Raw genomic sequence first — 26078 nt, forward strand, 5'->3', positions numbered from 1 at the left:
TCTTTTCATTCTTTTTTCTTTATTCTCTTCTGTGGCAGTGAATTCCACCATTCTGTCTTGCAGGTCACTTATCCATTCTTCTGCCTCAGTTATTCTGCTATTGATTCCTTCTAGTGTAGTTTTCATTTCAGTTATTTTATTGTTCATCTCTGTTTGTTTGTTCTTTAATTCTTCTAGGTCTTTGTTAAACATTTCTTGCATCTTCTTAATCTTTGCCTCCATTCTTTTTCCGTGGTCCTGGATCATCTTCGTTATTATTATTCTGAATTCTTTTTCGTTAAGGTTGCCTATCTCCACTTCATTTAGTTGTTTTTCTGGGGTTTTATCTTGTTCTTTCATCTGGTACATAGCCCTCTGTCTTTTCATCTTGTCTATCTTTCTATGAATGTGGTTTCTGTTCCACAGGCTGCAGGATTGTAGTTCTTCTTGCTTCTGCTGTCTGCCCTCTGGTGGATGAGGCTATCTGAAAGGCTTGTGCAAGTTTCCTGATGGGAGGGACTGGTGGTGGGTAGTTGGCTGTTGCTCTGGTAGGCAGAGCTAAGTAAAACTTTAATCCTCTTGTCTGCTAATGGGTGGGGCTGAGTCACCTCCCTGTTGGTTGTTTGGCCTGAGGCGACCCAACACTGGAGCCTACCCGGGCTCTTTGGTGGGGCTAATGGTGGACTCTGGGAGGGCTCATGCCAAGGAGTGCTTCCCAGAACTTCTGCTGCCAGTGTCCTTGTCCCTTGGTGAGCCACAGCTGCCCCCCATCTCTTGCAGGAGACCCTCCAACACTAGCAGGTAGGTCTGGTTCAGTCTCCTCTGGGGTCACTGCTCCTTCCCCTGGGTCCTGATGCACACACTAATTTGTGTGTGCCCTCCACGAGTGGAGTCTCTGTTTCCCCCAGTCCTGTCAAAGTCCTGCAATGAAATCCCACTAGCCTGCAAAGTCTGATTCTCTAGGAATTCCTCCTCCCATTGCTGGATCCTGATGTTGGGAATCCTGACACGGGGCTCAGAACCTTCACTCCAGTGGGTGGACTTCTGTGGTATAAGTGTTCTCCAGTTTGTGAGTCACCCACCCAGCAGTTATGGGATTTGATTGTATTGTGATTGCACCCCTCCTACCGTGTTATTATGGCTTCTCCTTTGTCTTTGGATGTGGGGTATCTTTTTTGGTGAGTTCCAGTGTCTTCCTGTCAATGGCTATTCAGCAGTTATTTGTGATTCCGGTGCTCTTGCAAGAGGGGGTGAGGTGAGAGCACATCGTTCTACTCTGCCATCTTGAACCAATCTGTCACTTTATTTTTAGTTAGAAAATGTAATGGGAGAGCCAATGAGTTAAGAATTAGATATGCTGGATGTATCATTTAGACCATCTGGAGACGTGTATGGTATGATCCAGGATAGAAACAGACTTGGGAGTTATTCACTGACCACATTTTTATTGAGCATTTACTACAGGTCTGGCACTGTGTAGACACTGGAGACAATAATAATTAAAAGCAAGTGATTTGTTTTCAGCGTGTAAGTGGTAAATTACCCAAGAAGGTATAGAGTGTGAACAAAGCCAAAGGGGAATTGCTGGGGAACAACAGCTTTTTAAGGAAAGAACACAGGAAGAGGAGCCTGTGAAAGAAACCCAAGAAGGAACAAGTAGAGAAGGATCAGGAAAACTGGGAGAGAGTGATACCACAAAAGCTGGGAAGAAAGAATTTACGGAAGGGGAGAGATGTTTGTATAACATTCAAAATAAACAAATTGACAAAAGGGACAAAGGCAGGTCAAGAATAAACATCACAAGGCAGTTCACCCGAAGAAAACCCAGGAAAACTTGAAACAGTATTCTATAGGTTCAAGGAAATTAAATATACTGGAGTCTCTCTTAGAAGCAGGAAGACAGAGATTGAAAAGAGAGAGTACTTAAAGAAGAAGAGACAGTAAGAGGAGAAGAAAACTGGATTAGGTGACCTTGGAAAAATAAGAAAGCTAAAAATTACAGAAATGAAAGCCCTGTTAGAAACAAATAAATTAACACCAAACAAACATCAAGTCAGGGATAATGTATTCCATTAGAACCTAAGCAGGGGACTTTCCTGGTGGCTCAGTGGTAACGAATCTGCCTTCCAATGCTGGGGACGCAGGTTTGATCCAGTTGGGGAACTAAGATCCCACACACTGCGGGGCAACTAAGCCCCCGTGCCACAGCTACTGAGCTCGCACACCTCAACGAGAGAGCCCGCATGCCGCAACCTACAGAGTCTACACTCCCTGGAGCCTGCACATCACAACTGAAGAGAAAACCTGCATGCCCCAACTAGAGAGAAAACCCCGCGTACCACAACTAGAGAGAAGCCCACACGCCACAACAAAGACCCCGTGTACCACAACGAAAGATCCTCAATGAAGACCCCATGTGCTGCAACTAAGACCTAATGCAGCAAAAAAAATAAAGAAATAAAAAAGAAGCTAAGCAATATGAAGGCTGAATTTTGTTGTTGTTTTGTTGGTTTTTGTGTTTTGCTTCCCCCCCCAAATATTTCTGTTTCAGTTGCTACTAAATTCATAGTTCACTGTCTCCTGTAAGCCTTATCTTATTTCTCTTTATAAACCCCTTAAATATTTTTTATTAATTTATTTTTATTGCAGTAAAATATGACATAATATTTATTTTTTAACTACTTGTAAGTGTACGTTGCATTAAACGCATTCACAATACTGTGTACCCATGACCACTGTTTGTACGTAAAACTTTTTCATCCCCAGCATAAACCCTGTGCCCACTAAAAGTAACTCCCCTTCTCCCTTGCCCCCAGCCCCTGATAACCTCTATGCTCTTTTTTGTCTCAGTGAATTTGAGAAGGCTGAATTTTTGTCTTTTTTGTTTGCTGCTGTATTTCTAGTGCCGAGAATTGTGCCTAGCACTCACTCTAATAAATACTTGTTAAATGACTGAATGCGTGGTGGATAAGCTTCAAGAAATCATACCAAAAAAATAGAAAAAGATTGATCTAAAAATTATTTTTAAGAACGTGATATACATGGAAGAGAAACAAAAGAGATGCAAAATTGGCATAGTGTTCCTGCAAAAGAGAAGAGAACGAATAGATTAAATATTAAAAGATAGATAAATAAAGGGAAACTTACTAATCTAAAGATCTGTGTCAGCAGATCAATAGGGTATAGAAGTTCTCAGAAAAACTATGCAAAACGATCAATACCAAGACATGCTGGTGAAGTTACTACACCTTGAGGACAAAAAAATTTAGCTTTTACAGATGCTCAAAAGAAAAAGCAAATCATAAGGAGAAAAATATCAGATTGGCCTCAGCCTTTTCACAGCAATATTAATTGTCAGAAGATTATAGAACATCATTTACAAAGTTCTAAGGGAAAAGAAGATATGTGGTCCAGTGATCCTTTTAGTGTAAAGGTAATAGTCATATTCTAAAGTGTGGGAAAACTTAGGAAATATAGCACCCTTGGCCTCCTTTTGAAACAAAGATTCTTGAATGGCAAAGTCTAGTCAACCAAGAGCTGAGTTCAGGTAAAGGAGTAGATTAGAGATGAACATTGAATCTATACATAGAACTAAAACAACTGAAATTATGGGCTCAGAATAGACTGTTAGTAATCTTGACAGTAAAAATTCCAAAATCAATGTTTTTCATATCCTATTTCCTTTAGGCTGTTTACGAATAATTTTTAAAAATTTATTTTACTGAGGTATAGTTGATTTACAATGTTGTGTCAGTTTCTGCTGCACAGCAAAGTGATTCAGTTATGTATATACATTCTTTTTCATATTCTTTTCCATTATGAAAAGTAAACTTAAATATAATACATAATACTTTTAAATAGCATGTGTAACATTATCCATTTTTAAAAGACTTTTATTTATTATCATGTATCATTTTTATAGAACAATCATTTTTTAAAAGTCCGGCCCAAAAACTGGGAATGAGAGGGAAGAGAGTAGCTAGTGGTACAATTAGGTTGGAGGGAATGTTTTCCTAAATATGGGAGCAGTTTTATTATGCTTCTCAGCTCAGGCCCATGAACTTGTAAAAGAGAAGAGGAGAGAAGAATCTGACCAGGGACATACAGAATTGTCAGGGAAAGCGTCTGTCACACACTTGGTGTGTACAAGGACCTGCTGTTTTTCTGGAAAATATCAGAAGAAGCACTCCAGTTGGAGTTATGGGTTACCAGTCTATGCTGCCTTTTCTAAATCTGCCCTCTTTGTTGTAAAGGAGAAACCTTTTCAGAAAAGCTGAATTTTATTAAAACAAAAATGAAATCATGTTATACTATTGTTCTGTAGCTTGTTTTTTTCACTATATAAGGTCTCTTGGAAATCTTTCCATGACAGTCTCTTTATTTATTTATTTTTAATAAATTTATTTATTTTTATTTTTGGCTGCGTTGGGTCTTCGTTGCTGTGTGTGGGCTTTCTCTAGTTGCGGCGAGCGGGGGCTACTCTTCGTTGCGGTGCACAGGCTTCTCATTGCGGTGGCTTCTCTTGTTGCGGAGTACAGGCTCTAGGCATGTGGGCTTCCATAGTTGTGGCATGCAGGCTCAGTAGTTGTGGCTTGCAGGCTCTAGAGCACAGGCTCAGTAGTTGTGGCGCACAGGCTTAGTTGCTCCACAGCATGTGGGATCGTCCCGGACCAGGGCTCAAACCCGTGTCCCCTGCATTGGCAAGTGGATTCTTAACCACTGCGCCACCAGGGAAGCCAGTCTCTTTTTTTAAATATCTGTGTATTAGTATTTCATAGTATGGATATATCATAATTTATGTAGTATTTTGTTTCCAACGTCTATTAAATACTGCTGTTGAGAACATCCTTATATATATCTACAAGATTATGGATGATTTTGCACATATAGAACTATTTCTGAGGCTAGATAACTTAGAGCTGGAATTATTTTGTCACAGATTGTGAACATTTTACATTTGTTGGATAATGCCAAATTGACATCCAAAATGGTTACACCAGTAGACTCCCACCAATTGAAATAATCCCTTTCCCTATACCGTCACCAACAAAAAGTGTTATTTCCTTTCATTTTTGTCAATCCTGTGGCCATAAAATATCTCCTGTTTTAAATTTGCATTTCTTCATATTAGTGAAGCTGAGCATTTTTCATATGCTTATTGGCCATTTCTGTTTCTTATGTGAATTGCCCATTCTTATCGTTTGTCACATTTTATTGCCCTTCTTCCTGATTTGTAGGAGTTCTTAAATGTTACAGACCCTTTGTCTGTTATATTTTGATGTAGTTAAATCCGTCGTTTTTTTCCTTGGTGGTTGCTGGATTTTGAGTCTTGCTTAGGAATGCCCTTCCCACTTTTTAAGATTATGTAGATTTCCACCTAAAACTTGTATAGTTAAGTTTTGTTCATTTTTATATTTTATGTTTAGCTCTTTAATCCATTCTGAATTAATCCATACAAATGATGTGAGGTAGGATCTATAATTTTAGATTTTGTAACAATAATACTTTAGTTTTGATTATTTCCAGGTAAGTAATTCTGGAAAGATACCAGAGATACATTTTTTTAACTATTAACTTCTTAGAAGTAAACACTTCCTTTTGTATGTTCCTATTTGTGAAGCAGCTACATATTGTGAAGTTCATTTTGGGAAAGAGTTGCTGCTTATTAGCATTCTCTTTACTTAATGACATTAACTTTTACATCTAATAAATTAGTAGAAGCATAAATTTGTGTTTTCCAATTTTTACAGTGCATGACAAGCCAAGCAGATAGATGTCTGATAGCAGTCGGTCCCTGTAGGTATTCTGGTTCGTAGTTATGACAGATCTTTTAAAAAGTAGATAATTACTACAGTAATAAAAATACTTCCTGGGAAGGAAGACAGAAGAAGAAAATAGCAAGAGGAGACAGAAATGAAAGAAATAGAAACAAACAACGAAATCACTGAAAAGGGAACAAAAAAGGGAAGGGGAAAATAAGTTAACCTTTTTCTAGTGAGGGGTGGTTTTATGCTATCCCAGACAATCTTTTAAAAATTATCTCAGGCCTTCTAATAATAGCAGTAGTGTGGTTTTGTTGCTTTGTTTATTTTGTTTTTGTCTTATATTTGGGGGATAAAATGGAGTTCTGCTGTTCTAGCCACTATTTGTGTTGTCTACTTTAATAGGCTGTCAAATGTATAGTGTTAAATGAGCTTGGGATTCTTGCATTCATGTTTCTTCATTATTTCATTTAGGCAATTGAGAATTTTGAACCAGCAACTTACAGAACGAGAAAAAACTCAAAAGTCATCTGGTTCTCTGGAATGCAACCTTGAATGTAGGTAAAAGAACTTAAGAACTGATGGTAAATTCTTTGTGGCTCTGGAGATGTTGATAAAGAATTGAACTTTCTTAATTACTTGGTGTTAAGTGGACTTTTTGTTAAGAATCAACATGAAAAAAGTAAGAATAATACTCATTAAAATTTAAAATAGTGCAGAAACACAAAAATAAAAGATTCATGCTGTGAATTCCCAATAATACCCCTATTTTTAAAATTTATTTATTTATATTTGGCTGCATTGGGTCTTCATTGCTGCTCACAGGCTTTCTCTAGTTGCGGCAAGCAGAGGCTACTCTTCGTTGTGGTGCGCGGGCTTCTCATTGTGATGGTTTCTCTTGTTGCAGAGCACGGGCTCGAGGAGTGCAAGCTTCAGTAGTTGTGGCACGAGGGCTCAGTAGTTGTGGCTCAGGGGCTCTAGAGCACAGGCTCAGTAGTTGTGGCACACGGGCTTAGTTGCTCCGCGGCACGTGGGACCTTCCCAGACCAGGGCTCGAACCCCTGTCTCCTGCATTGGCAGGCGGATTCTTACCCACTGCACCACCAGGGAAGTCCCAATACCTCTATTTTTTTAAAAAAAGACTGTATTTCCTTTCACATATCTCCTGTTCATATATAATTGATTTATTTCATAAATACTGCGTATCTACTAACAGATGGGCACTAATAGAACTATATATGTACTTCTTTTGTGAAAATGAGATTACACTGTATATACTCCTGCAGCTTGTATTTATTCACTTAATATGTAGTGGACATTTTTCTCTATCAAAATATATAAATATGTTTCTTTCTGTTTAAGAACTGTGTAGATATTCTGTTTATGTAGTTCTGTCATAATGTATTTAAAGTCCTCCGCCGATGGATATCTAGGTACTTTCCCCATTTTCCCAGTACAAATAATCCTGCAATGAAAATCCTTGTACAAATATCTTTGTGCACATGTGTGACTGTTTTTGTAGATTATAGCCGTAGAATTTCTGAGTCAAAGGGTATAATATATACTGTTGCAGTTTTGACAGATATTGCCAAGTTGTCCGTATGGATCACAGAGCTTAAAGTAAAAGAAAAGAAAAAAAAAAAAACTAATAGTAATAGAGGAGAAGATAAGAACTTTTTTTGTATTCTTAGGAACTTTTCCTAAGCCCAACAAAAACTCACATGCTACAAAGGAAAGATTGATAAAGCATGTCCCAGAAATCTTTTTCATTTTATGCACAACAAAATTATAAATACATTCAAAAAGCATCAACAAAATGGGGAAATTTTTTTTGTGTGATATGACAAAGGCTTGATTTTCCTAATATATAAAAATATCTCTTACAAAGAAATTTTTAAAATATGAGCACCCAACAGAACACGCACTTCATAAACGCATTCAACTTCACCAGAGTAATTTTGGAAAAGATCACTCTGGTTCCATTATGAATAAACCATGGGGATGGGTGGGAGAGAGGAGGCCAAGATGGAAAGTGAGATCAGTGGTTGCCATTCTAAGCAGCCTATCTCTTTTTATTCTCTACCATCTCCCTTCTTGTTGCCTTGAGAGCATGTATTACTATTCATAATGACTTGTTTGCTATCAGCTCCATGAGAGCAGGAACCATGTCTCTGTTGTTCACCACTGTATGCCCAGATTCCACTTCACTCAAGGCTGCAACTGTTAAATGAAAGGTGCCATTTTATAGCCATTAGAAAGAATGTGATAGGTCTGTGTGCTGATACATAACAATCTTATGGAGGGGGGAAAAGGGAAGGTTAGAAACTACGGGTATAGTATGATTCATTTATGCTTAAATATATGTTATATGCAAAAGTATTTTCCAGAAGGATATCAAAGTTAATATTGCTTGCTTCTTGGGGGAGAGTGGAGGTGGGGTGGGAAGGGAGACTTTTCATTGAGACTCATTTGGTATCATTGGTATTTCATGGTGTTTGAATTTTTTTTACTTTGTATATATATTACTTTTTTGTTAAAAAAGGTAAATGAATTTTTTTTACTTTGTATATATATTATTTTTTTGTTAAAAAAGGTAAAAAAATTAATGCCTGAAATATCAATTGGAGAAGAAAGATATGACTTCTGCCAATCAGTTTTTTTAAATACATTTAGTATTTACATAGAACTGCTCAAGCATATAATTGTTAAGCAAAATCAATAAATTCTAAGCCTTTTCTTTTAAAAAAAACAGCTTTTCCAGGTTTGTGGTTTTTAATCTGGGGTAATAATTATTTGATCGATTTTGTCTTACAGTGTTTTCTCTTCAGTCATTGAACAAGTCACTGCAAAATCAATTACAGGAGTCACTAAAGAGCCAAGAATTACTACAGAGTAAAAATGAAGAGCTTTTAAAAGTGATAGAAAGTCAGAAAGATGAAAACAAAAAGTTTGCTGGTATATTTAAAGAGAAAGATCAAACTTTACTTGAAAATAAACAGCAATTTGACATTGAGACAACAAGAATGAAAATTGGTATGTGTTTGAACTACAGTTATGGTCACTTTTTAAAAAGTAATAGGGGGCTTCCCTGGTGGCGCAGTGGTTGAGAGTCCGCCTGCCGATGCAGGGGACACGGGTTCGTGCCCCAGTCCGGGAAGATCCCACATGCCGCGGAGCGGCTGGGCCCATGAGCCATGGCCGCTGAGCCTGTGCGTCCGGAGCCTGTGCTCCACAGCGGGAGAGGCCACAACAGTGAGAGGCCCGCGTACCGCAAAAAAAAAAAAAAAAAAAGTAATAGGGAAACTAAAACTTTTCTGTTGTTTTAGAATTGGAGGAAGCTTTAGTCAATGTGAAAAGCTGCCGGTTTAAGTTAGAAGCTGCAGAAAAGGAAAATCAGATTTTGGGAATAACATTACGTCAGCGTGATGCTGAGGTGACTCGACTAAGAGAATTAACCAGGTAATATTGACATCATTTGAATAACTTATGCCTTTTGTTAGATGTATTTATGAACTTCAAAATAATTTTGGACCTGCTTTCTTACCCCTACCCTTTTCTCAATGTTTTTACTAATTTCTAATGATGTTTTCTTCTGTTCCAGTTAAGATAAATTCCAAACATGGCTAACTGCTTTTTTAAACCATGTGAAAAGGCCTCTGATGAGGAACTAAAGACTTATTTGGCAAAATGGTTAAGAGCTCTCTGAAGCCAAAGAAACCTGAGTGGAATCCTAGCTCTACCATGTATTAGCTGTATGACTCTGAGCAAGATAGTTAACCTTTCTAAACCTTACCTGTAAAGTGGGGACATGATTAGGGTTGATAGGAGGACTAAGAAATCATTCATGAAAAGCACTTAGCACCGTAAGCCCTCATTCATAAGATCTTGGATAAGTCATTTAGCCTCTTTGAGCCTCATTCATTTCATCAGTAAAATGAGGGAGTTGGCAGCAACTTCTAAGATCCCTTTATTCCTTAACATGTCTTAAATAAATAAAACCACCTCACTCAATTTTTAAATGAAATGCACTTATAAAGTTCAGTTTTCTCTTGAGATGGTTCACGAGAATTAGATTTTCAACAAATTTTTTAAATCCTAGAGTAGTCAGTTATTTTAGGCCTGAATATCATCAGATCTGACCATGCCTTTGAATGATCCTGGAAATTCATAGTTCTAAACATAAAACAATCCTGAATAGAAAACAATCTTCTTCGTACTTCAAATGAGAAGACCCATTTTGAATTACAAGCTTTTTTTCCCAATTTTGAACTATAAACTTTTAGGGAAATAGATGAACTATATATATAAATAATAATATATATAATATTAATTTTGCTTTGTAAACATATTTGAAGTGACTTTATAAAAGCTATTATTAATATAGAAATATCACTTTTTTCCTCATTCATCTTTCACAGAATAATTTCACTCAAACTTTTATTGAACAGTGAAAAAAACAAAATACACTTCTTGTATCCATGTAGTATTATAATTAATTAATTAGGTTCTAGGCAGAGTTTCTAAAAATTGGTTTATACCACTCTTGTTCAAAGTGAAGTAATTAGGAGAATGTCCCTTCTTATGAAAGTCTTTATAAGGTCTCCAAAGAAAAGCGTCGTCTTTTTTCTGAGGAGTAATTTGGGGTAAAAATTCTGTTATTTTTAAATATTTATGGTAAAAGAAGCCAATCACAATAAGCCACATATTATATGATTTTATTTCTAAGAAATGTCCAGAATAGGCAAACCCATGGAAACAAAAGGTAGATTAGTAGTTGGCAAGGGCTGGGAGAAGAGGGGAAGAATGGGCAGTGACTGCTAATGGGCGCAGAGTTTCTTGTGAGGGTTCTGAAACTAGGTAGAGGTTATGGTTGTACAACTCTGAATATACAAAAAACCCACTACGTTGTACACTTTAAAATGCCGTATTTTATAGTTTATAAATTATATATCAGTAAACTTTTTTTAAGTTAAAAAATAACTTTTTTAATACATATTTTTTAACATATGTATTAAAGTACATATGGTATATAGTCAGTTTGGAAAAGAGAAACAGGACAGCAAGGTAACATGGTCAAGTTCCATGAATGGTTGCTTCGGTGTCACTGGCAGCATCTCCTCATTCTAAGGGGCATGGTTGTTGGCCCCAAGCAGAAGATCTAGCTCCCTGGGAGTTTTCTTCCCTCAATTTCTTTTTCATACTACTAAACCCAGCTCCTTTATGGGCATGACATTAGAAGCTGATGTTATCTTTTTTTTATAAAGCACTTGGATTTTTTTCAAAGTCCTCTCTTTATTATTTCATTTGTCCTCATCTATGGAGGGAAGATTTAAATATCTGCATTTTCATGGTTGGGGAAACTAGGGCCATGTAAGTTAAATATTAATAGAGAGTTAATAACAGAGCTGGGACTAGAACTCACATCTCTTAATTCCTAGCCAGGTTTTCTTTCACCCTCATACATGGTATGGTCTTAACTAAAACAGTTTATTCCTGGTGACAACTCCATGCCTAATCTAGTCTACGTAAACCTTAGGATTTTTTCCCCGGGGAGATGGATGGATAAATGGATGGGTTCATTTGCTTATTCATTTATTCAACAAACATTTATTGTATACTGTGGTCCAAATATATGAGTGTGAAACACACAAGAAATATTTAATCATTTTAGTTGCTAAATATCCACATCGTTAAGCAAAAAGCTATTCTAGTTCTTTGATGATGTATGAAGGGAAATAACATCTTTTTTTAAGGATAAACGTGTGGTACATTTGTGAAGAAAATTGATAGCAAAAATGTAAGAACAGTTTTCAGCGTAAGTAATAGTACAGTTATTCTAGAAATTAGCATAAATGGAAGCCCAAAGAAATGAAGGCACATACCTGACTTTCACACCCAGTTGGGACGTGAGCTGGACTTCAGCCAAGACTTCAGATTCCCTCTTTAGCCTTGCAACGACAATGGATTCATTTGCCAATTGGAGCCTTAACATTTACCCTAACATAGAAACTGAGAAAGGTCATTAATTCTTATATATTATCTGCTTTTAGAAAAGACTGTGTCTAAAATGTTAGATATAGACATTTTGTTCTCCTTTTCTTAAGACTCAAGAACTTTCCTGTCAGTTTTTTTCCATTGTTGTTAAGGACCTTTTCTTTTTATGCTGAGCATAAATCCTGCCTCATGACTACTATTTCAGCTATTAGTCAGACTAACTAGACTCTAAATGATTATAGAAACATAGTAGGCAGGCTTAGCACAGTGTCTTATAGTTCTGCCACTGCATTTTCTGAAGATTCAGTACTAGCTTCAAAATGCTAAGTATATATACCCACTGATGGCAATTTTTGTTTTGCCCTTTAAATTAAAGAGCAAAACAACAAAAAAAATGCTCTTGGAGCTCAGATGTCAAAATTCACCCACACTGGTGATTTATGATATATTTGGTGGTACCCTATGTAATTCAATTAATTAGGAACATCTCCAGTCCTATAGCTGGGCTAACTGTGACCATTTAAATTTTACTTTTGACGTTAGAGAGTAAAGCAATGACATCTGACAATACAGATAAATCTTCATGTTCATCTATCCCATATCTTTTCCCTATAGCCATGCACCTCAGATAGGTATATATTTTTGTGTGTGTGTTAAATAGTCTCAGAGATTTCACAAAATTTTTTAATGCCTTTCTCAGACTACTGGGGAGGGATGATGGAACTAGAAGTTTCACATACAAGTTCTAAACAGATTTCCTAAACCATTTCTTTCTTCAACCTTCAATAGTTTTTTGTTTTGTTTTGTTTTGTGGTACGCGGGCCTCTCACTGTTGTGGCCTCTCTGAGCACAGGCTCCGACGCGCAGGCTCAGCGGCCATGGCTCACAGGCCCAGCCGCTCCACGGCATGTGGGATCTTCCCGGACCGGGGCACGAACCCGTGTCCCCTGCATCGGCAGGCGGACTCCCAACCACTGCGCCACCAGGGAAGCCCCCTTCAATAGTTTTGAAATACATCTTTATCACTTTTTAAAGATTTTACTAGAATACATGTTATAAAACCATTAAAATGTGAGGAAAATTAATATATTTTCAGTAAATAATTAGTAAATATTCTTCTAATAGCTTCTGAGAGCACTCTTACAAATGCTGATAGTTATTTAAATTATTATAAATAGCCAAGAAAGAACTTTACATTTCTTATTATGAAAATGTGCCAGTTTTCCAAGCATTAAAAATCAGTGTGTTTAGCTGAGTCTCATATAATAGAAACACAAATATAACTACTTTGTAGCTATCTAGGTGCTTGTATTGCTTCCTTTTAAATTTTGGCCTATTTTTACTTACAGAGATTTAATTTCAAAGACAATGGTGAGTCACATTTTGTTTACACATGCGAAGCTTAGTGATTGCTATTAATTTCCAGAGATTAAACTCTTATTACATTGTCCTTTCCTTCCTTTCTGTATTGCAGATTTTGTGCACAGCAGAGATAACATTTTTAAGTCTGGAAAGGAACTTCAACATAAGGATTTCTTTACTAAAAATAAATAAAAATCGCAGTGTGCGGTCTTGTTGAATTAACTAGTGGATCATTATTCATTACAGCATTTCTTTAAATATACATTTCTATAGCATATTTTTTAATCTTTTAATAGTAGCTCATTAGCTTCTTGAAAGAGGTATGAGGAAAAAGTGGCTGGAGCCATTGCCATTTGAATGGTAATCAGAACTCAAAACATAGCATATTTAAGATGACAGTGAAAGCCAGGTTGGAAAAAACTATTTTTTTCCTTTTGTAGGAAAAGAATCACTCATTCTGTATCCAAAGATATAATCACTGCTAATGGTTTCGTATAAAGATTCCTTTTAGTATTTTATTTGGATGTGTGTAACTGTTTTTACAAAAGTAATATTGTTACTGTGTTGCTTATGGTCTGTCTTTTAAATTTAACCTGGTATAATAAACATTTTCTTATCAATAAATATTCTTTACAACATGGCTATAGATGGCTGTGATGCAGTAAGACCATAGTTTACCTAAATCAGTCCACAGTATTTGAGGATATTAACCCCATTTATTTTCTGTTATAAATTACATCTTTGTAAATATATCTCTGGGTACAGCCTCTTGGTGAATATCAGTAGGATAAAGTTCCAGAAGTGCAATTTGGTGGGTCAAAAGGTGTGGGATATACAAATCTTTACGGCTTCTGATATATTGCTGGTCTGCTCAGAGAGTGTACACTCCCACTAGTAATACCTGCTTCTCCAAGCTTCTCTAACAATGGATATTCTTATTTTCCTATGTTAGCTTGATAGGCCAAAAAAAATCACATTTAAAAACTTTGAATTTCTCTGATAAGAGTTGAACTTTTAAAACATGCTTATTGGCTAATTGTAGTCTTTTAAAATTACCTGTTGATGTTCCTTGTATCTTTTTTTAAAATTGGTGTGTTTCTTTTTCTTACCTGTATTTAAGAGTGTATTATGATTCAATTCAAATAGACTAAAGCCTTGGTATAAAATGGTTTTAATAGGACTACTAATAAAAGCTGCCACGAAATAAAAACCCACTTAGCCTGAAACTGTGCTAGGCACTTTACCCTTATGTTTTATTATTTTATCTTATTTAATGTTCACTCTAATTCTGAAGTAGTTACCTTCATTTTGCAATTGAAGAACTTGAGATTCAGGAAGGTTGAGTGACTTGCCCAAGATCACAGCTAGCGATAGTGTGAAGATATTATTCCATTTCTGTCTGACTTCAAACCCTGTGTGGTTTTCCTTATATCACACTTTTCCTGGAGCCTAGCTGTTGCTACCTAATTATACTAGATAATTATCTCTATCCTCTTTTTTTTTACCCAGCACTATTCCAGCGTCCTTTGCATATATATTTTGAATGGAAAGTAATTTAATTACTAACAGAATCCACTAACAAATGAGTAATATATTTACCATTTTGCAATGTTGCTCAAAAATAAAGCATCTCTGTACCTTAAGAGAGAAATTTTTCTGAGCCTCTATTTTTAGATATAATAATAATCGATTTGATGCAGACCAAGATCTTTTATCATTTCTTATTTTAATTTACTCTTTCCAGAGCATATTCTGTGATTTTGTGCTTTTAGTTGCTTTTTCCTGTATTAAGAACCAGGTGCTTGCCTCAAATACTTTCTTTTAAAGATGAGGTATATTTAAATAAATGTAAGAAATGGGTACAAAGAAATAATTAGTGTACTAAATTCTTCTTAACAGAACTTTACAGACCAGTATGGCAAAGCTTCTCTCAGATCTTAGTATGGACACTGCTCGTTGCAAGTCTGGGAGTAATCTTACGAAATCACTCCTGAACATTTATGAAAAACAACCTCAACATGACCGAATCCCTGCTCACACTTCCATAATGAGCTATCTAAATAAGTTAGAACCAGTTCACACTATTATTACACGTTCAGAGCCACTTTCTACAATTAACAATGAGGAAAACACAATGCCAGATAGACCCTATGAAAATGTTCTGCCCTCTGAAGGCCCTCAGCATACTAATGCTAGGAACATGGAAGCATCAGCCCCTGGAATCATTCCTGCCCTTTCAAAACAGGATTCTGATGAGGAGAGTGAAATTACAACTTTAATAGAAGATGAGTGTAATTTGGATAAGACAATTTACATTCCGTTTGCTAGAAGCACTTCTAAAAAGAAATCACCACTATCTAAGAGATTATCCCTCCAGCTACAGATCAGTGTTGCTCCACCGCAGATGGTCAGTGGACTTGTTGCTGAAAAAGAAAATAAATTGTGTGCACCTGGAGTTTGTTCCTCTTCCAAAGAGGAAGGAGTTGCACCTGAGAAACTTTCCAGAACAGCTGATATGGAGGACAAGCAACTCCTCAGGATAATAAAGGAAGCCATTCGCAAGATCCCTCCTGCCACTGAGGAGCCAGAGGAATTGGCTGCGTGTCATGGTCCCTCCACTTGTCAGAACAGCAGCATTCAAGTGGAAAGTAGTGCAGTCTCTGATGGTAGCTTTTTAAATTCTGATTTAACCTCTGACTGGAGCACTTCTTTTTCAACGTTCACTTCTCGTGATGAACAAGACTTCCAAAATGGCCTTGCAGCACTGGATGCCAACATTGCTAGACTCCAGAAGTCCTTGAGGACTGGTCTTCTGGAGACGTAAACTCAGAAGAAAAGTTGTTTTTAAGAATAGAACTTGGCTACATTGAATATATATTTTAAATTTCTTTAAAGTTTTATATTATGTGTGAAATAATAAATTATATGAATAGTAAATTTATTATTGGAATATATTGACACTGGAACTTTTAAAAACAAGTCATCTTAAGAAAGTGACATTTGCTAAGAGAAGAAGGTTGTGTGTAACTAGGAAAATATTGTAAGTATTGTAAATAATATTTAATTTAGTATTTATCAATTAAGAGTTTATTCTTACTCTGCTGGGCTAAGGGTGCAGGTTGGAAGGACTCTGGTTATTCTAAAGGATAATGGGAAGGGAGTCTCTGGGTACAATTTACTATATTAAAACTAGAGTTTCTTTTCTCTTTCAGGATTCCTGTTTGGTTTTTAATGGCATTGTGTTTTTATGTGGAATGCGCTGTGCTACAGGCTGGTGTTATTGGTGAGACATATAAACATTTATTTTAAGAGAAAAAGTGCCAATATCTCTATTTTAAAAAATCATTGATTGGTCCAAGAAAATATAGATAACATCCTAAGTTAGCATATGGTTTCTTAAAACTTTGGCACTTTATTTTTGTCACAAATACATTTAAGACCATTAAAAAGTAAAAGACTAATAAATGCTAACAAAGAAGTTTTAGTTTTGGAAATTTGGTTTTTTAAATAAAGAAGTGTTTGTTTTTTGTCATTATATTTGAACATGATGGACTTTTTAAAAACAATATTTATTTATTTTGGCTCTGCCGTGTCTTAGTTGAGGCAGATGGGATCTTCATTGTGGCATGTGGGATCTTTTAGTTGCAGCACACGGACTCTTTAGTTGCAGCATGCGAAGTCTTAGTTGCGGCATGCATGCCGCAACTTAGTTGTGGCATGCATGCGGGACCTAGTTCCCCGACCAAGGATCAAGCCTGGTCCCCCTGCATTGGGAGCACAAAGTCTTACCCACTGGACCACCAGGGAAGTCTCTGAACATGATGGATTTTATAAATCTTGCACTGGTTGTAATTCTGCCTTTCTGGACCAATTTTTTCTTTTTTTCAGCACTTTAGCTGAGAACATTTTCTATTCTTTAAATAATATGAATTAGGTTGGTCTGTGCTTCTCTAAACTAGCACTCCCTAACTACTTGGTATCATTTCCTTCCACGTAAACAGCACATTTTAACTCTTAGAAAACTGCGTAGTGTGCTATCACTGATATGCCATACAAGTCACCTCCCTGGTGTCATTGTATTTAGTGCTTGGGCAGGCTTTAGCATTAAAGAGTGTTCTGCTGGTCCCAGAACCTCTTCCTGCTAGTTTTTAAGTGTTGGGGCTACAGATTCTAAAGGGCCCAGATATAGTCTCTTTGACATGTTCAGATTTTATAGAAAGAGATTTCTTAGGTCTAAATATTAAATGAATTCTAAGCTATTTTTACAGAATTGTCCATTAATATTTTTAATTTCTTACTTCCAGTATTCATAAATTAATTCCTTGTTGTATGTGGAGGTAACAGTTCACAGCCCTTGAACACATAAGTTCAGAAGTACAGTTCAGAAATACAAAATAATAAAGCAAGGGAGAAATTTGTGTCATCTGTGTATTCCTAAATATTCAGTTGTTATTCATATGCAGAAGTAAATTCTTAAGATTATTATATGATATCCAAGAAGATTGTCCTCTTTTACCCTTAATATAGGACGGGCATCCTAACATGCAAAGAAACATTTTTAATGTTTATGGGTTCAGTTAACTAAGGGTTAATAATTTGATTGAAGAACAAATGAGACTAGAAAAATCCTTGGGGGACCTTTACCAGGAGCTTACTGTTTATTTGATTAAAGACATACACATGGCATAGAAACATGAAAGAATTTGGTTAAATTTTAGGATGGAATATGACCCTAGCAAAATGGATGGAATAGACAGTGAGTTTCATAGAAGTTTAGAGTAGAAAGAAGTCCCAAAATGGTAGAGGAGGACCTAGAAGAGAAGAAACTTCATTTGGATCTTAAAGAATGTATAGGACTTGAATAATTCTGTAAATATCCTCAAAATGTTAACCCCCTATAAGGTCAGCATCATCAGAATGTGGAGGCTGAGTGGTATATTCAGAGAATGTTAGGTACAGCAACCTGACTAAAATAGAGGGTTGACGTTCCTTTATGGTAATGGTAGTAATAGATGACGGTAACACAATTTAGAAGAGCTGGGGTCAGACTGTAGAACGTCTTGAGCTCCAGGCTGAGGAATGACCATTATACATTATGAAATCATTGGGTGTAAGGGTATCCTGGGGGTGTTTTTTTTTTAAATTGAGGATCACCAGATGAAACTGGATGTTCTTAAAACTGCATAGAGTAATGGTAAATAAGAAGGATTAGAGGAGAGAGAGGCTAGAGACTACTTAGAAAGCCATTGCAGTAGTCCAGACATAAATTGATAAGCCTTTAGCAATAAGAGTGAAAAAGGAGAGACAAATGGAAACGTTTTCAATAGGCTTGGTGACTTAATAGGAAATGAAAGAGAAGGAGAACTCAAAGATGACGCCAAGGTTTTTAATTTGATCAGTTCAAGTCTCACTGAGCAAGCACTGTCTAAAATGAAAAATCAAGTTCTTGGTTAAGTTCAGAGTTAAATTCCAGTGTAAGTCTTGATAACGGTAGTGATAATGGAGAGTGGGCTAAAAAGGAGAGGAAGAGGGCCCATTCTCAGTAGTTCTGATCTTCACACTAGGAGTCATTGTAACTGCCTCATCATCATCTCAGTAGGGTCATTCTAGTCCCAAATCCCGGTGTTCTCACAAAACCTTTTCTGATATCCTAGAATGTGAAAAGCATATGGACTGTCCCCTAACCTCTGAAAGGATGAATTCAGGGTCTCCTGATAGGTACTGGCTGTAGAATAGGAAGGAACTATTCTCCAGCATTTTGTCACTATTCTGCGGTCCTTTCTTGGATCTGTGGAGATAATGTACAGGTTGTTCATTATGGATTTAGTATTTGTGAATACCACTGAAGATGGAAATTAGAATCTGATTCTATTTGACCAAGCGTAGGGATCCTAGAATCAGGGCTAAAGAAGCCAAAGAAGTACTTGGTGCACATTTTTCTGTTATTCTTGCCACCCTTGGAGTTTAGTGAATTGTCCAGAAATCTCTACTTTTTACTAATGGTGGCATTTATGTCAAGTGCCTTAAAAATAAAGGCCTTCAACCACATGGAAAGTAGGGCAGAATTGCAAAGCCTAGTTAGGTAGAAAGGGCATATGCAGCCAAATCACAACTTAAGTGTATCTAGTGCTCATATTATGGGGCAATCCCTTCAGCTAAAGGTTCATTCATTCATTCAATGAATAAATGAAATGAAAGCTCTAATATGTGCCAGGTGCTTTTCTGGGTTCTGAGAACACAACAGTGAGCAAGACAGGTATTCTCTACCCTCAAGGAGCTTATGTTACAGTGTGACGCAAGCAAAGGGTAAGTGCTGTGAAGAAAAAAATGGGGTAAGGTCACAAAGAATGACAGAAGTGGTTAAAGTTTTAATTATTAGAGTAAGAGGCCCTTTCTCAAAATTTATTTTTAGGAGTCTAGAATTTAAGCATTACACTAAAGTTGAATTTGATTTATGAGCTAACACTCCCTTAATCATTTTTCAAATCTGTTAATTCTTGCTTTCCTTTTGCCTAAAGTTGCTTAAACAAATGTGTTCTATGACTATGTAACTTATATATTGGTGTTTTAGTATATCGTGTAGAGAACTGGGCATATTTTATTTAAAGCAGTTGGCCCGAGTATGACCTCCCAGAGAATTATTATCAGAGATGGTAAGATCTTAGGGACTTCTGAAGGGCTTAAAATTGGTTTTTGAAAGCACTTCTATCTATAAAAGTCTTCTCTCTCACTCTCATACCCGAAGAGGAAATCTGTTTTACAGTGATACCTACTACTGGTAATATCCCAAATGTACCTTTTGCTTGGACCACCCTTTTCCTCAGGCTCCTGACAAATTCTTACTCATTCTTCAAACCCAGAGTACAACTTCTGCACCTTGCATATACCTCTACTGATGCATCAGTTTACATTTCAGCCTCTCCTACCCTGTGTACGTAAGAGCAGGGACCAGGATTTATTCATCTTTGACACCCCGTGACACTAGGTACCTATTATATAGTAGGCAGTTAATAACTACTGCTGGACTTAACTAAATCCCTGACAAATGGTCATCGAGGCTTCAGTTAATTTCCTCCTGGTGTGGGCAAGGTCATGCAACTGCTTGTTATAGCTTTATTACATACATCTAAGCTCCTAGCGTTAGCCTCCTTGTAACTTTTATTCTTTATACCTATTATTAACTTCTGAAGCAAAATTCACTTGTTTAGCAAACAGTTGCACACTACTGCTTGTGCTGTGGAGAAGCCACAGATTCTTAGATCTTTAGGAGGGGAGATAGGGCAGAAACTTAAACTGTCACCAGTGCAAGGATAATTTAGAAATATGGAAATTGAAAACAAAAATATTAAAGACGTTTGCTCAAGGCCCCACAGCTAACACCTGAACCAGATATTGTGATTCTCAGTCTACTTTCTTCACTATGCTGTCTCCTTGATATCAGGTGAATCTCATGACCACTTGAACCCCTGGGTCCCCAAATCTGTCACCAGAATCTAGCTGTATGCCATTCTCTCTCTACTAGCATGGTCTAATAATAAAGGAATTCCTTCTGTAATTTATCATGAGGATTAGATAAGTAAAAATGCTTTGCAAACTGTCAGTGGTAAATAGTTGTTAATGATCACTAATTATATATAGTTGGTCTACATGTATATGGGCGTGTACTGTGCTAGACACTTAAGGTTTCATTTTTGCTTTATGAAAGACACACAATGTTCTTAAATTCTCTGTTTAACATGTGGCATAATGCTAGTAAAACAATTTTCCCACTTGGCCATTTCCATCAAAAGTCATTATCTAAACTTGCTTTTAAAATGGATGGAGAAAGTTACATGAGTTTTCCCCCATCAACACTGGCATTCACAGTGAGTTCGGACATTTCCAGGACCCCAGCAATATCTTCTGTTCCGCTGGAGAGTAAGAGGGCTCATTTTCCATGGAGATCTCAAGGAGACATGCAGAAGTATCACAGACTCTCCAGCAGGAAGATGTGGTCCCCTTTGGAGCTGGAGACGGACACATTTGTTCAAATCTAAAACAAGGAATGAGGTCCACTGCCCAGCAGGGAGCACACAGCCAAGGTACATATTTTCACCCCACCATCCTTTCCAGATTATTCTGCACTTGGCTGTGAGCTCTAGCCCCAGAATGGGGTTGGAGACCAGAATCAAGTATTTTAAGAGTCAGCAGCTCCAAAACAAGCAGAACAGATCCTTCTGGAGGGTAGTAGTTTGTGGTTTGGCAAGAAGAAAGGAGTAAAGGAAAAATAAAATTTTAAATCCAGAGCCTCAATAGATGGAGAGAAAATTAATCTTTTTTCTTTTTCTTTTTTTTAGGTCAATACTATCCAACTTGCTGTCTTAGGATAGGGAGATAGATTGGTGGAAGATGGTACACAAACTAGAACAAGCCAATAAATATTTGAGTAAGTAGGTCTTCACCATTTAGAGCAGTGACCTCTATGCCACCACTCCACCCTTCCCCTGCCACAAAGCTAATGATCATTTTTTTTCACCAGAGACTCAGACCACTTGTCATCACCTCTTCCCTCCCCACCATCTCAACTGGTCTAAAAAGCCATCTGGTCAGATTTCTGTAATGATGGATGACTAACACATAAGGCAGCTCCTCTTGTCCCCTAACTTACCCATAAAGAGTATGAGAATTTAAATTGTCGTTTTGTATCTCTGGCCAAAGTTTGAGAAAAGGTCATGATAGATCATTGATGAATGTAAGACACTTGAAAAGGCAATGATATTTAAGTCTATGGGAAAGTTCATTTTAATAATGGTGCATTAGAAGAGAATGAGCCCTGGATTGGGAGTCAGGTGACCAAGTGAGTCTGTCTTCATAGTCTTTGTGACCTTCAACCATTTATAATTCATTAGCTCTCTAGTGTGTGCCACACTGAGTATTTAAACACAAGACAAAGTGTGCCTCTGAGGGACCTAGAGCCCAAGGACCTGCCAAATGAGGAAATATGATCTCAAAGACTCTCCAGCTCAAAATGCTACAACTTCCAAGGAGATGGTTTGCAACCAAAGGAACTAGACACATAGTGCTGATGGACACTCACACCATGTTGGTGTCATATAGAATTTTAGCTTTGGGTTGCTGTTCTTTCTCTTTTCCTCTAATACTCATCTCTTAGGTGTCCTCCATATTTATTTTTCTTCTAGATGATATCACTTTTTTTTTTTTGATGATATCACTTTTAAAGAGTATCTTTGTGTGGTGACTTTCTGAGGACTCGAATATTTTTTTTTGTCACCCTCACATTTAAACTATAGTTTCCATTGGATTTCAATGTGAAGATGGAAGTGTAAAGTTGTCCTTTCCCCTTCTTTTGTAGAAATCAAAAACAAGAGAAGTACAAATGCCATTTGTGAGGAAAACTAGGAGGCAGCTCTAAAACCAAGTCACAGATGAGCTAGAAGAACTGCCAGAAGCAGTAGTTATCAAGCAGGGTACATATGATAAGAAACAGAGAGGGGATGCTATGGGTTCCAGGTAGCAGAAAGAGCTAGCAGAGTACGCTTCTTAATGATGAACAGCTCGCCCAGAGGGAAACGTTGTAAATCCTTAGTTTACGACAATGGAAAGAAGTTCGATAAGCTTTATGTTGGGGGGAAAATATAGATGCCTATTGCCATGTAGAGAAGTAACGCTAAACAAATCACTGCACAAAACTGAAGATTAAGGAAAATTCCAACCCTTCTTATACACAAGCATTCTGCAAATAGCTGATCCAGGAAAACCTTCCTTATCTGCTTCAAAAAAAAATCAGTCATCAAGAAGGACCAGCAGAGGATCTATACTAGAATATTTTGAGGAAAGAAAAGAGAAAAGAAATAGAAAAATAAAACTAAATTAAAAGCCTTATCAAGGACGTCCCTGGTGGCACAGTGGTTAAGAATCTGCCTGCCAATGCTCGGAACATGGGTTCAATCCCTGGTCCAGGAAGATCCCACATGCCACAGAGCAACTAAACCCGTGCACCACAACTACTGAGCCTGTGTTCTAGAGCCCGCGAGCACAACTACTGAGCCTGCCTGCCACAACTGCTGAAGCCCACGTGCCTAGAGCCTGTGCTCCACAAGAAAAGCCACCACAAAGAGAAGCCCGCGCACCGTGAGGAAGAGTAGTCCCTGCTCGCCGCAGCTAGAGAAATCCCGTGTGCAGCAACAAAGACCCAATGCAGCCAAAAATAAATTTTAAAATAAGTAAATAAAAACATCAAAAAAATGTTGCCATAGGGCTTCCCTGGTGGCGCAGTGGTTGAGAGTCCGCCTGCCGATGCAGGGGACACGGGTTCCCGGTCCGGGAAGATCCCACATGGCGGAGCGGCTGGGCCCATGAGCCAAGGCCGCTGAGCCTGCGCATCTAGAGCCTGTGCTCTGCAATGGGAGAGGCCACAACAGTGAAGAGGCCCGTGTACCGCACAAAAAAAAAAAAAAAAAAAAAAAAAATGCCTTAAAGTTTTGACTAAATATTTGGGCATGAACCTTTTTTTTTTTTTTTTAATTTTTTAACTTAAAAAAATTTTTTTGGCTGTGCCAGGTCTTAGGATCTTTAGTTGCAGCATGCGGGATCTAGTTCCCTGACCAGGAATCGAACCCGGGCTCCCTGCATTGGGAGCACAGAGTCGTAACTGCTGGACCACCAGGGAAGTCTCTGGCCATGAACTTTTAAAACTGATTTTAACGAATATTTATTAAAATCAAGAACATTGAACAGAGAAGCAAAAACTTAGGGACAAGGCGATGAGACAGCAGGAGGAAATGAAGCAGAAGCTGGCAGAGTTTAGGAAAGAAATGGAAGGAAAAGATTAAGCCACCTCAGAAACGAAGGCAAAATTGACAGTAGGATGAGGGAATATCAGATTTAAAACATAGTGGCTTTGATATAAAATCCTAGGTTCAAACTTGTTTTCCTTCAGCACTTTGCACATTACACTGTTGCCTTCTGGCTCCCAGTGGCTCTGAGGAAGACTGTCATGGACCAGAGCCTTGTTGCTTTCAAGGTGATATAATTTTCCTCTCTGGAAGCCTTTAAAATTTTCTCTGGCTTTGATGATCTTAAATTTCACTCTAATGAATATGACAGTGTTTTGTTTTTGTTTTTAATGAATCCTGTTAGTGCTCTATGAGCTCTTTAAATCAGTGATCTTACATCCTTTTCTAATTCTGGAAAATTCTCAGTCATTATTTCTTCAAATATTTCCTTGTAATTTGTTTTTCTCTCTGCTTTGATTCCTATTAAGCTTCTACTTCAAACCTATGTGTTGCTTAATTTTTATTTTGACCAAATAATGTATATATGTAAGATCATATCATGCTTGCTTTTTTTCACCAACATTCATTCTACACCTCCTATCGCCATATTAGCCCCTTTTGTATTCCCTAGCCACACACCTGTAACCTATATTCATAACCAGTATTTTCTCCATGCTCATAAAATCCTACATGGATCCTTGTATTTATAGAAATTTCAGGGAGTTGATCATTGTTTTGCAAAAATGGGTCATAAGATACTCATTTTTCTGTATTTTTATTTTCTCACACTTAGAAGTACCTATGAAAATCCCTCTAGATGACTAGTATGTCATTTATATGGACCTAATTCATTCTTTTAATATTCTATGATATGGAGATGTAATACTACAATTTATTCAATAATTTGGATCAGTTGTATATAACAGAAACTAGTTATTTTAAGTAGAAAATGATTTAATGTAGGAAATTTGGGACTTAGTAAATCATTAGAGGGACCCATATAGCAGGCTCTAGGCTGGGCCTCCAGGGATGACTCCCACAACGGTCCCAAAGAACCTGCCCCCCAAGGGAACTACAACATCCATACAGTCAGGAAGTTGCTGTCCCAGCTGCAGGTTCCAGAATCAGGACACCCTACCTGCAACTTGGTGGGGTAGGAAGCTACTGCCAGAACTTTTGACTCCAGACCCATACTGCGTCTGTCAGAGCTGCACTAGTACATCTGACTGGTGAAATTAAATCACAGTCTAGAACACTAGCTTCAAGGCAGTCTGGGAACCATGTCTTTAGTTTTTCAGCCTCTGCAAAATAGAAAGACACATAAGAAAAGGGTTAACTGGAGGGAGTGTGGACCAGTCTACCAAATCTGCTGTAGACTGTAGATGGCTGTAGATGGGGTTCCCCTATGAACAGTTTCACAGTAAACATACCTGTAATGTGGCTTTGTGGATTTCTACTTCTATTCCTGAGGAATAGGGCCCCAGGAGTAGAATTCCTGGGACAAAGGATATATGTATTTTAAAAAATAGATCTTGCCAAATTGCCTTCTGCAAAGGTTGTAACACTTTACATTTCTGCCAGCCATGTGTGAGAATTGCCTTCATGCATACCACGCAGTCAGCAATAGGAACGATGGCTTGGGGGTGTGTGTGTGTGTGTGTGTGTGTGTGTGTGTGTGTGTGTGTGTGTGTGTGTGTGTGTGTGTGTGTGTGTGTGTGTGTGTGTGTGTGTGTGTGTGTGTGTGTGTGTGTTGCTTTTTATTGTGGAGAATTTCAAACATGCACAAAGTAGGCAGATAATATAATGAATTATCATGTTCCTATCTGGCAGCCTCAACCGCCATCTGCCATGGCTGATTCTGTCCCTAATTCCCCCTGTTTTATGTTATTTTAAAGCAAATTCCAGATGCCATATTATTTCATTTATAAATATAAGTATAAATGTATGTCTAGGGCTTCCCTGGTGGCGCAGTAGTTGAGAGTCCGCCTGCCAATGCAGGGGACACGGGTTCGTGCCGCGGTCCGGGAAGATCCCACATGCCGTGGAGCGTCTGGGCCCGTGAGCCATGGCCGCTGGGTCTGCGTGTCCGGAGCCTGTGCTCCGCAACGGGAGAGGCCACAACAGTGAGAGGCCTGCGTACCACAAAAAAAAAAAAAAAAAAAAAAAAAAAAAAGTATGTCTAAAAGATAAAATCACACAATATTAT

General features: G+C 37.6%; 1 protein-coding gene across 1 annotated transcript in view; it reads left to right on the forward strand.

The window, feature by feature from the left end:
* The window catches only part of CCDC14 (coiled-coil domain containing 14), a 44128-nt gene extending 28126 nt beyond the window's left edge, over positions 1-16002 (forward strand). The window contains exons 10-13 of the mRNA XM_082654588.1: positions 6216-6298; positions 8556-8774; positions 9068-9200; positions 14997-16002. Coding sequence (XP_082510714.1) covers positions 6216-6298; positions 8556-8774; positions 9068-9200; positions 14997-15921 — 1360 coding nt within the window. The 3' untranslated portion in view covers positions 15922-16002. The remainder of the gene's footprint in view (positions 1-6215; positions 6299-8555; positions 8775-9067; positions 9201-14996) is intronic.
* The last annotated feature ends 10076 nt before the right edge of the window (positions 16003-26078 follow it).

The sequence above is a fragment of the Grampus griseus genome (assembly GCF_964374135.1).
Source record: "Grampus griseus genome assembly, chromosome: 5".
In the NCBI taxonomy this organism is placed as follows: Eukaryota; Metazoa; Chordata; class Mammalia; order Artiodactyla; family Delphinidae; genus Grampus; species Grampus griseus.